The sequence below is a fragment of the Anomaloglossus baeobatrachus genome, chromosome 9, assembly GCF_048569485.1.
Source record: "Anomaloglossus baeobatrachus isolate aAnoBae1 chromosome 9, aAnoBae1.hap1, whole genome shotgun sequence".
Taxonomy (NCBI): domain Eukaryota; kingdom Metazoa; phylum Chordata; class Amphibia; order Anura; family Aromobatidae; genus Anomaloglossus; species Anomaloglossus baeobatrachus.
Window position 1 is genome coordinate 109,268,566 of NC_134361.1, and position 12,327 is coordinate 109,280,892.

Here is a 12,327-nt window from a genome sequence, read left to right on the forward strand (position 1 = left end):
AAAAGGAATTTACGGTAAGTAAACAAAATTCCCTTCTTCTTTGTCGCTCCATTGGGAGACCCAGACAATTGGGACGTCCAAAAGCAGTCCCTGGGTGGGTAAAAGAATACCTCGATAAAAAGAGCCGAAACAACAGCCCCCTCTTACAGGTGGGCAACCGCCGCCTGAAGGACTCGCCTACCTAGGCTGGCATCTGCCGAAGCATAGGCATGCACCTGATAGTGTTTTGTGAAAGTGTGCAGACTCGACCAGGTAGCCGCCTGACACACCTGCTGAGCCGTAGCCTGGTGCCGCAATGCCCAGGACGCACCCACGGCTCTGGTAGAATGGGCTTTCAGCCCTGAAGGAATCGGAAGCCCAGAAGAACGGTAGGCTTCAAAAATCGGTTCCTTGATCCACCGAGCCAAGGTTGACTTGGAAGCCTGCGACCCCTTACGCTGGCCAGCGACAAGGACAAAGAGCGCATCAGAGCGGCGCAGTGGCGCCGTGCGAGACACGTAGATCCGGAGTGCTCTCACTAGATCTAACAAATGCAAATCCTTTTCACATTGGTGAATTGGATGAGGGCAAAATGAAGGTAAGGAGATATCCTGATTGAGATGAAAAGTGGACACCACCTTAGGGAGAAAGTCCGGGACCGGACGCAGAACCACCATATCCTAGTGAAAAACCAGGAAAGGGCCTTTGCATGACAGCGCTGCAAGCTCTGACACTCTACGGAGTGAAGTAACCGCCACTAGAAATGCCACCTTCTGCGAAAGACGTGATAGAGAGACATCCCGCAGCGGCTCAAAAGGTGGTTTTTGAAGAGCCCGTAGAACCATGTTGAGATCCCAGGGTTCCAGCGGACGCTTGTAAGGTGGGACTATGTGGCAAACTCCCTGCAGGAACGTGCGGACCTGCGGAAGCCTGGCTAGACGCTTTTGAAAAAACACGGAAAGCGCCGAGACTTGACCTTTGAGAGAGCCGAGAGACAAACCCTTGTCCAATCCCGATTGAAGGAAGGAAAGAAACCTGGGTAAGGCAAACGGCCAGGGGATAAACCCCCTCTCAGAGCACCAGGCTAAGAAAATCCTCCAAGTTCTGTGATAGATCTTGGCTGACGTTGGTTTCCTGGCCTGTCTCATAGTGGCAATGACATCTTGAGACAACCCTGAGGACGCTAAGAGCCAGGACTCAATGGCCACACAGTCAGGTTGAGGGCCGCAGAATTCAGATGGAAAAATGGCCCTTGAGATAGCAAGTCTGGTCGGTCTGGGAGCGCCCACGGTTGCCCCACCGTGAGATGCCACAGATCAGGGTACCACGACCGCCTCGGCCAATCTGGAGCGACGAGGATGGCGCGGCGGCAGTCGGACCTGATCTTGCGCAACACTCTGGGCAGCATTGCCAGAGGAGGGAATACATAAGGCAGTTGAAACTGCGACCAATCCTGAACTAAGGCGTCCGCCGCCAGAGCTCTGTGGTCCTGAGACCGTGCCATGAATGCCGGGACCTTGTTGTTGTGCCGAGACGCCATGAGATCGACGTCCGGCGTTCCCCAGCGGCAACAGATCTCTTGAAACACGTCCGGGTGGAGAGACCATTCCCCCACGTCCATGCCCTGGCGACTGAGGAAGTCTGCTTCCCAGTTTTCTACGCCCGGAATGTGAACCGCGGAGATGGTGGAGGCTGTGGCCTCCGCCCACAGCAGAATCCGCCGGACTTCTTGGAAGGCTTGACGACTGCGAGTGCCGCCCTGGTGGTTGATGTACGCAACCGCCGTGGCGTTGTCCGACTGTATGCGGATCTGCCTGCCCTCGAGCCACCGATGGAACGCCTTGAGGGCTAGATACACTGCCCTTATCTCCAGAACATTGATCTGAAGGGAGGACTCTGTCGGAGTCCAGGTTCCCTGAGCCTTGTGGTGGAGAAAAACCGCTCCCCATCCTGACAGGCTCGCGTCCGTCGTGACCACATCCCAGGATGGGGGCAGAAAGGATTTTCCTTTCGACAGAGAAGTGGGGAGAAGCCACCACTGAAGAGAGGTCTTGGCTTCCAGAGACAGAGAGACGTTCCTGTCTAAGGACGTCGGCCTCTTGTCCCATTTGCGGAGAATGTCCCATTGGAGTGGACGCAGATGAAATTGCGCAAATGGAACTGCCTCCATTGCTGCCACCATCTTCCCCAGGAAGTGCATGAGGCGCCTCAAGGGGTGCGACTGGGCCCGAAGAAGGGATTGCACCCCTATCTGCAGCGACCGCTGTTTGTCCAGCGGCAGCTTGACCATCGCTGAGAGAGTATGAAACTCCATCCCGAGGTACGTCAGTGACTGGGTCGGAGACAATTTTGACTTTGGAAAATTGATGATCCACCCGAACCTCTGGAGAGTCTCCAGAGCAACGGTCAGACTGTGTTGACAAGCCACCCGTGAGGGTGCCTTGACTAGGAGATCGTCTAGGTAAGGGATCACCGAGTGGCCCTGAGAGTGTAGGATCGCTACGACGGATGCCATGACCTTGGTGAAGACCCGTGGGACTGTCGCCAGGCCGAAAGGCAGTGCCACAAACTGAAGGTGTTCGTCCCCGATGGCGAAACGCAGGAAGCATTGATGCTCTTGAGCGATCGGCACATGGAGATAGGCATCTTTGATGTCGATTGATGCTAGGAAGTCTCCTTGGGACATCGAAGCGATGACAGATCGGAGGGATTCCATGCGAAACCGCCTGGTTGTCACATGTCTGTTGAGCAATTTGAGGTCCAAAACGGGACGGAATGATCCGTCCTTTTTTGGTACCACGAACAGATTGGAGTAAAAACCGCGACCGCGTTCCTGAAGGGGAACGGGGATCACCACTCCTTCTGTTTTCAGAGTGTCCACCGCCTGAAAAAGCGCAACAGTCCGCTCGGGGGGTGGAGATGTTCTGAAAAAACGAGTCGGAGGACGAGAGCTGAACTCTATCCTGTAACCGTGAGACAGAATGTCCCTCACCCATCGGTCTTGGACATGTGGCCACCAGGCGTCGCAAAAGCGGGAGAGCCTGCCACCGACCGAGGATGCGGTTTGGGGCGGCCGAAAGTCATGAGGAGGCCGCCTTGGAGACGGTGCCTCCGGCGGTCTTTGGAGGACGTGACTTAGACCGCCATGCAGAAGAGTTCCTCTGGCTCTTCTGTGGCCTGTTGGACGAGGAGGGTTGGGATCTGGCTGAGGGCCGAAAGGACCGAAACCTCGCTTGAACTTTCCGTTGCTGAGGTCTGTTTGGTTTGGGTTGGGGTAAGGACGAGTCCTTTCCCTTGGATTGCTTAATAATTTCATCCAATCGCTCGCCAAACAGTCGGTCGCCAGAAAAAGGCAAACCGGTCAAGAACTTTTTGGAAGCAGAGTCTGCCTTCCATTCGCGTAGCCACATGGCCCTGCGGACTGCCACAGAATTGGCGGATGCTACCCCTGTACGGCTAGCCGAGTCCAGGACAGCATTCATGGCGTAGGATGCAAATACTGACGCCTGAGAAGTCAAAGATGTTACTTGTGGCGCAGCGGTACGGGTGACCGCATTAATCTCAGACAGACAAGCTGAGATAGCCTGGAGTGCCCACACAGATGCAAAGGCTGGGGCAAAAGACGCGCCTATGGCTTCATAGATGGATTTCAGTAGGAGCTCTATCTGCCTGTCCGTGGCATCCTTGAGCGATGCACCGTCAGCCACTGCTACTACGGATCTAGCCGCCAGTCTAGAGACTGGAGGATCTACCTTGGGACACTGAGCCCAACCCTTAACCACGTCAGCGGGGAAGGGGTAACGTGTGTCATTAAGGCGTTTAGTAAAGCGCTTGTCCGGGAAAGCCCTGTGCCTCTGGACAGCATCTCTAAAGTTAGAGTGATCGAAGAAAGCACTCCGGGTACGTTTAGGAAACCTAAACTGGTGTTTCTCCTGTTGTGAAGCCGAATCCTCTGTAGGCGGAGTTGGGGGAGACAGATCTAGCACCTGGTTGATGGACGCTATAAGGTCATTTACTATGGCGTCCCCTTCAGGTGTATCCAGATTGAGAGCAACGTCAGGGTCAGAGTCCTGAGCTGCGACCTCCGCCTCCTCCTCTAGAGAATCCTCAAGCTGAGACCCCGAACTGCGTGATGAAGTCGGGGAAGATTCTAAGCGAGCCCGCTTAGCTGGTCTGGGACTGCGGTCCTTGCCGGAGTCCTGCACGTAATAACTAGAGGCCACTCCAGGAACACGCTTAGTCGCAGACCGAGAGGGGCCTGGGGGTGATCCCGCAGTGCCCGGGGCCTGTGTAAGGGCCGGTCTGGACTGCAAAACCTCTAGAAACTTAGCCGACCATTTATCCATAGACTGAGTCATGGAATGAGAAAGCGACTCAGAGAGTTTGTCGGCTAAAACAGCAAACTCTGTCCCTGCCATCTGGACAGGGGGGGCCGGCGATTCTACCTGGGCCGAGGGACCCCCTAGTGCCTCAGGCTCCGGCTGAGCGAGTGCCACAGGGGCCGAGCATTGCTCACAGTGAGGGTAGGTGGAACCTGCAGGTAACATAGCCGCACAAGAGGTACAGGTAGCAAAATAACCCTGTGCCTTGGCCCCCTTGCTCCTTGTGAACGACATGCTGTTGTCTCCCAGGAGCGTGATCACTGAGGGTATATAGCCACAAGTTAACAGTACAGCTGAACCGGAAAAAGTATACAAATATAATGTATCTATATACAGTTCAGCACCCTAGGGGGACCAGCACCGGAAACCGGTGTGGCTTACCAACCGCTCCAGCGGTGTGTGGCCACCAGATTCCCTGCCTCAGGTCTCCCAGAGCTGCAGCCAGAAGTCCTCCACCGGCAGGATGTGTTAAAACATGGCTGTCGGCGTTCACAGGGGAGGAGGGAGCCGTGGGCGTAACTTACAAAAGTGCGGGAATCTGGTGCCCCATAGGGATTAGTGAGGGGGGAGGAGGACAGCTATGTGTGCTCCAGCCCTCACTGTCGGCGTCACGCCGACCGTCCCGCCCTTGCCCCTGACTGGCAGGCCCGGGGGCGGGAGTTTAATGTACTAGGCCGCAAAAGCCGGGGACTAAAGTAAAAACCGCGGCCGGCAAGCAGGCACGGTCGGCGCGGTAGTCCCGGACAAAAAAACAACACTGCAGGCGCTGCAGCGTCTGAGGCCCAGGTGCTCCATGCACCGTCCCAAAGGGGACACAGAGTACCTGTAGTTGCAGGGCCTTGTCCCTGACGATACTCAGTCTCCTGTCCGGCAGATACCACCAGGGGCTGCGGAGGGAGCCCGGTCCCAGTGCCTGGATGACCGGTTAGGATCCCACTTCACCCAGAGCCCCTAAGGGATGGGGAAGGAAAACGGCATGTGGCTCCTGCCTTTGTACCCGCAATGGGTACCTCAACCTTAACAACACCGCCGACTCAGTGGGGTGAGAAGGGAGCATGCCGGGGGCCCTTAGGGGCCCTCTTTTCTTCCATCCGAAATAGTCAGCAGCTGCTGCTGACTAAAATGTGGAGCATTGTGTGCATGTGTGCCTCCTTCAACACAAAGCATGAAAACTGATGGGCCCGTGATGCACGGGAGGGTGTATAGGCAGAGGGGAGGGGTTACACTTTTTAAAGTGTAATACTTTGTGTGGCCTCCGGAGGCAGAAGCTATACACCCAATTGTCTGGGTCTCCCAATGGAGCGACAAAGAAAGTTTCTAATGCTGTGTGTGTTCTTGCATTATACTGTAAATTCTCATTATTTCTTGTAATCTAATAACAATACATTATTTATGTTGTGATAATTACCAGGAGTGCCAGGTAAGCCCCTTGTGCCAGGCAAACCATTTAGTCCATCCAAACCTGGAAGTCCTGAAAAACCTGGAAAAAATAGGCAAAACATATTACTGTGAAAAAATAATGAAAATGAGTAGACTGGAAATGTAGACTTGTGGCTATAAACATTTATGGGGGCTGTATCACCACAACAGCTCTAATTTACTAAAAGCTGATGCAGTGATTAGCTTTATCCATAACTACTGTGTTTCCCTGAAAATAATCCCTACCCCGGAAATAAGTCCTACTCCGAAAATAAGCCCTAGCAGTAATTTTGGGCCTTTTCGGAGTAAGGCTTAAATATAAGCCCTACCCGGAAAATAAGCCCTAGTTGTGGTTCAATAATGAAGTGTCCATGCAGCTAAAAAAGGTATAGAATACAGCAGGACACTTCATTATAGAAAGAAGACACCCCCAGAAGAGAGAAGGCAGACTCTGCAATCATACTTACCAGACCCCGAACGGGAGTCTGTGGAATGCGAAGACCTGCGGTGGAACACACACCCACTGATACCATACTGCTTCAGGGACCTGGGATGTAGTGGAACGCGAGGACCTGAGGTGGAACTCATCGATGTGTTCCACCACAGGTTCTCCATACGTTCCACAGCAGCTCCTTACGTTCCACAGTGCTGCCGGCCGGAAGCAGTACGGTACCACGGGATGCTTCAGTGTGTGTGTGTATTTGTGTGTATATAGGTGTTCCTGAAATGTGATGTGTGTGTGTGAGAGTCCCGGCTGGAATCAGGGGGACCACTGTTGAGCACTCAAGGACCTCCTGAGAGTGCCCGCTGTGGATGGCAAGAGAATTGCAGGAGGACCTGGGAGCGACGCAGATGTCTGGAGTAAGTATGATTCCCTTGAGAGTATCTGCCTTTTTGGTGGGCAAACTTACCCCCAACCTGTGTTTCCCCAGAACAGAAATAAGCCCTAAGGGCAAAAAATAATATAAGCCAGTGTCTTATTTTCAGGGAAACACTGTACATTTACATCACAGGATGTGTAGATGGGCTGTGTCTGCTAGAGCAAAGAAACTCTTTAAATCTGTTCACATTGTGGGTTTTTTTTATGCATCTACCATGATGGCTAAACATACAACCTTTGGCCAAACATCTTTTTCACTTGTGCTGATTGCTTTAGAGTGGAGTTGTTGTTTAGTATCTGTATAGTAATATATATGGGAATGTATATACCATAATCTTACTTGATAAATTAGAAGTTTCCCTAATAAAAAAAAAACACAACGTAGAATATTTTACCGTTAACACCTGGAGCACCAACAGATCCGGGGAATCCTGGACCTCCTGGGAATCCTGAGCTTCCTACAAATCCAGGGTTTCCTCTAAATCCCTGCAGGCCTGAGGAACCTGAGAAGAAGCATTGAGGTTAATCATTATATAGCTTAAAGTGGTTTTCCAATGAACAAAGTTACCGTATTTTTCGGACCATAAGATGCACTTTTTTCCCCCCAAATGTTGGGGGAAAGTTGAGGGTGCGTCTTATGGTCTGACTATAGGGCTGCGGCCGGGAATGAGGGTGCTGCGGTGGAGCGGGTTATCGGGGGCACGAGCAGGCAGCAGCAGCGCCTGCCGCGACCACGTGGGCCCGCTCATTACATATGCACGCCCATCCTCCCGCCCATTTCTCAGCGCAGAAGCTGGCGCTGAAAGGTGGGCGGGAGGACGAGCGGGGACGTGCGTATAGTAAAGAGCCGATCCGCATGATCACCCCTGGCAATTGCAGCCTGGAGTGATCATGTGCGGCTGAATTCACTGCCCCCCGCGCGTCATCATCAGCGCGGGGTGCAGTGAATCAGTGTGCTCACCCGTCCCCGTGTGTGGAGCCGTCCCCCTGCAGCACGCGATGTCTTCCTGTCTGTGCCGGTCAGCTGATCTGTGCTGATCAGCTGATCGGCACAGACAGGAAGACATCGCGATGCTGCAGGGGAACGGCTCCACACACACAGGTCAGTGGCACAGAGAGGAAGATGATCGGTGCTGCAGGGAGTGAGGAAAAGGTGAGTATAAATGTTTATTTTTTTTCTCTGTGCTATAGGATACAGGCCATATACCAGGATGGTATATGAGCACGATGGGGGCATATAGCAGGATGGGAGTATATGAGCAGGATGGATGGGGGGGTATATGAACAGGATGGGGGTATATGAACAGGATGGGAGTATATGAGCAGGATGGATGGGGGGGGTATATGAACAGGATGGTGGTATATGAACAGGATGGGAGTATATGAACAGGATGGGAGTATATGAGCAGGATGGATGGGGAATATGAGCAGGATGGATGGGGGGTATATCAATAGGATGGGGGTATATGAACAGGATGGGGGTATATGAACAGGATGGGAGTATTTGAGCAGGTTGGGGGAATATGAGCAGGATGCTGGTATATGAGCAGGATGGGGGTATATGAGCAGGATGGGGGTTTATAGCAGGATCATATACAAGGCAGGAGGATCATTACCAGGATGGGGTACCTTAGTAGAGAATTTGGGGACATTAACCCCATAACAGTGTCAGCAGCAGATCCTCGCCCCATAACAGTGTGTCATGACCACATTTTTTTGCTTAACATTTTATTTTCCTATTTTCCTCCTCTAAAACCAGGGTGCGTTTTATAGTCCGGTGCGTCTTATAGTCCGAAAAATACGGTAATTTTAAAGTTCAGTTTAATCAATAGATCTTGCAATAATTATAAGTTCTACGCCCTGATGTCAATGATTAAGCAATGGGGCAGGACTTTGTGGGTGGGGTCTTTTTTTATCTATTCCTCCCCTGGCTGCTTTCCTCTCCTTTATTTCAATTTTGCGCCACGTCCAACGCCATCATCCTTATGGCTGGAGTGTGCACAGTGCTATGTTCACATTGTAGTTGAATTCTTCACAGGGACAGAAACAAGTGCAGGCAGGTAATGCCAGGATGGCTAAGGCAGACAGGACGCCTGGAGAATACAGGTACGGAGGGTATAAAGGGATCAGACAGGTATGGGAAGGCGGACACAGGTGTAGGTAACAAGACAGGAGCACAGGACCTAACAACTAACTAGCAGATGGGTAAGCTGATGGACCAAAAGTGTTGTGTAGGCACCTTCCCTAGTGGGAGCTGGGTGTGACCCTAAGCCCATTCTTAGGAGACCTGTGTGGGGTGCACAGGCCCCGGGAGGAGAATGCAGAGAAGCATATGGACGACCGTGGGAGTGCAAGGGAGGACACGGCTGTGAGTGAGTCTTCGTCCATGCTGGGAAGAGGCAGAGTAGTACAGGGATGCCAGTGATACAATTACCTGTACACTATATACTATGTACAGAGCTCGTGTGTATAATGTCACTAGTGATCACTTCATTACCTGTACACAATACACTATATATAAGGCTCTTTTGTATAATGGCACTGATGGTAATATTAATGTTATTAGCATTGTGGTTTTTATTAATGATCAGTATTGTAGTATACGCTCACAATGTGGTGATAATATGTGGTCTGATCACGATGCTGCAGTATTTGTAATTTGTATGTGGTATTTGGTCACAATGTGATGTTACTATGTGGTCTGGTCATGGTGTGGAGGTATATCTTCCTTATATATGGTGCTATTCCGTTACTATGTTGTGGTAATATGTCGTCTGGTTATAGTGTAGCCGTATTCACACATATTTGGCCATTGGCTGCTGAGGCCAGAGATTAGGTGCAGCAGATATTTGAGATGACAGATGGACAATAGGTTGTCCTTTCCAATTTGAGCAGGGTTCTGTTAGTACTAATTGTCAAAACGTATATAAAACGCTAACACTACACACCATACTAAGAAATGACTGACAGTGACTGGGACAACATGGACGTCACAGGAGGGAATGAGACTGTACATGAAGGTATAGGTAGGATAAGGGGAAAACACTTTTACTTTTAGCTGCTGTTACTTGTATTTTGTGGTTGAGGAAAGTGAGTGAAAAGGGCTGTCGCTAGCAAAGAAGGGAATTTTGTTTACTTACCGTAAATTCCTTTTCTTCTAGCTCTAATTGGGAGACCCAGACAATTGGGTGTATAGGCTATGCCTCCGGAGGCCGCACAAAGTATTACACTCAAAAGTGTTAAGCCCCTCCCCTTCTGCCTATACACCCCCCGTGCTCCCACGGGCTCCTCAGTTTTGGTGCAAAAGCAAGAAGGAGGAAAAAGAATTATAAACTGGTTTAAAGTAACTTCAATCCGAAGGAATATCGGAGAACTGAAACCATTCAACATGAACAACATGTGTACACAAAAAAACAGGGGCGGGTGCTGGGTCTCCCAATTAGAGCTAGAAGAAAAGGAATTTACGGTAAGTAAACAAAATTCCCTTCTTCTTTGTCGCTCTATTGGGAGACCCAGACAATTGGGACGTCCAAAAGCAGTCCCTGGGTGGGTAAAATAATACCTCGTAAGAGAGCCGTAAAACGGCCCTTTCCTACAGGTGGGCAACCGCCGCCTGAAGGACTCGTCTACCTAGGCTGGCATCCGCCGAAGCATAGGTATGCACTTGATAGTGCTTCGTGAAAGTGTGCAGGCTCGACCAGGTAGCCGCCTGACACACCTGCTGAGCCGTAGCCTGGTGCCTCAAAGCCCAGGACGCGCCCACGGCTCTGGTAGAATGGGCCTTCAGCCCTGAGGGAACCGGAAGCCCAGCCGAACGGTAAGCTTCGATAATTGGCTCCTTGATCCACCGAGCCAGGGTTGATTTGGAAGCCTGTGACCCTTTACGCTGGCCAGCGACAAGGACAAAGAGTGCATCCGAGCGGCGCAGGGGCGCCGTACGAGAAATGTAGAGTCTGAGTGCTCTCACCAAATCTAACAAGTGCAAATCCTTTTCACATTGGTGAACTGGATGAGGATAAAAAGAAGGTAAGGAAATATCCTGATTGAGATGAAAGGGGGATACCACCTTAGGGAGAAATTCCGGAACCGGACGTAGAACCACCTTGTCCTGGTGAAACACCAGGAAAGGGGCTTTGCACGACAACGCTGCTAGCTCAGACACTCTCCGAAGTGAAGTGACTGCTACTAGAAAAACCACTTTCTGCGAAAGTCGTGAGAGGGAAATATCTCTCATTGGCTCGAATGGTGGTTTCTGAAGAACCATCAGCACCCTGTTTAGATCCCAGGGTTCTAACGGCCGTTTGTAAGGTGGAACTATGTGACAAACCCCCTGCAGGAACGTGCGTACCTGTGGAAGTCTGGCTAGGCGCTTCTGGAAAAACACAGAGAGCGCTGAGACTTGTCCCTTAAGGGAGCCGAGCGACAACCCCTTTTCCAGTCCAGATTGAAGGAAGGACAGAAAAGTAGGTAATGCAAATGGCCAGGGAGAAAAACCCTGAACAGAGCACCATGACAGAAAAATTTTCCACGTCCTGTGCTAGATCTTGGCGGACGTTGGTTTCCTAGCCTGTCTCATAGTGGCAATGACGTCTTGAGATAACCCTGAAGACGCTAGGATCCAGGACTCAATGGCCACACAGTCAGGTTGAGGGCCGCAGAATTCAGATGGAAAAACGGCCCTTGAGACAGCAAGTCTGGTCGGTCTGGTAGTGCCCACGGTTGGCCGACCGTGAGATGCCACAGATCCGGGTACCACGACCGCCTCGGCCAGTCTGGAGCGACGAGGATGACGCGGCGGCAGTCGGCCCTGATCTTGCGTAACACTCTGGGCAAGAGTGCCAGCGGAGGAAACACATAAGGGAGCTGAAACTGCGACCAATCCTGAACTAAGGCGTCTGCCGCCAGAGCTCTGGGATCTTGAGACCGTGCCATGAACGTCGGTACCTTGTTGTTGTGCCGGGACGCCATGAGGTCGACGTCCGGCACCCCCCAGCGGCAACAGATCTCCTGAAACACGTCCGGGTGAAGGGACCATTCCCCTGCGTCCATGCCCTGGCGACTGAGATAATCTGCTTCCCAGTTTTCCACGCCTGGGATGTGAACTGCGGATATGGTGTAGGCCGTGGCTTCCACCCACATCAAAATCCGCCGGACTTCCTGGAAGGCTTGCCGGCTGCGTGTGCCGCCTTGGTGGTTGATGTATGCCACCGCTGTGGAATTGTCCGACTGAATTCGGATCTGCTTGCCCTCCAGCCACTGCTGGAACGCTTTCAGGGCAAGATACACTGCCCGTATTTCCAGAACATTGATCTGAAGCGAGGACTCTTGCTGGGTCCACGTACCCTGAGCCCTGTGGTGGAGAAAAACCGCTCCCCACCCTGACAGACTCGCGTCCGTCGTGACTACTTCCCAGGATGGGGGTAGGAAGGATTTCCCCTTCGATAATGAAGTGGGAAGAAGCCACCACCGAAGGGAAGCTTTGGTCGCCTGAGAGAGGGAGACGGTCCTGTCGAGGGACGTCGGTTTCCTGTCCCATTTGCGTAGGATGTCCCATTGAAGGGGACGCAGGTGAAACTGCGCGAAAGGGACTGCCTCCATTGCTGCCACCATCTTCCCTAGGAAGTGCATGAGGCGCCTCAAGGGGTGTGAGTGGCCTTGAAGGAGAGA

At 52.0% G+C, this 12,327-nt stretch overlaps 1 protein-coding gene across 2 annotated transcripts in view; it reads right to left on the reverse strand.

The window, feature by feature from the left end:
* The window catches only part of COL4A6 (collagen type IV alpha 6 chain), a 426,839-nt gene that overhangs the window by 23,431 nt on the left and 391,081 nt on the right, over positions 1–12,327 (reverse strand). For both annotated transcript variants that reach the window (XM_075323930.1, XM_075323929.1), the window contains 2 exons: positions 7,056–7,163; positions 5,770–5,841 (listed from right to left, as the gene is read on the reverse strand). In XM_075323930.1, the coding sequence (XP_075180045.1) occupies positions 5,770–5,841; positions 7,056–7,163 (180 nt within the window). The remainder of the gene's footprint in view (positions 1–5,769; positions 5,842–7,055; positions 7,164–12,327) is intronic.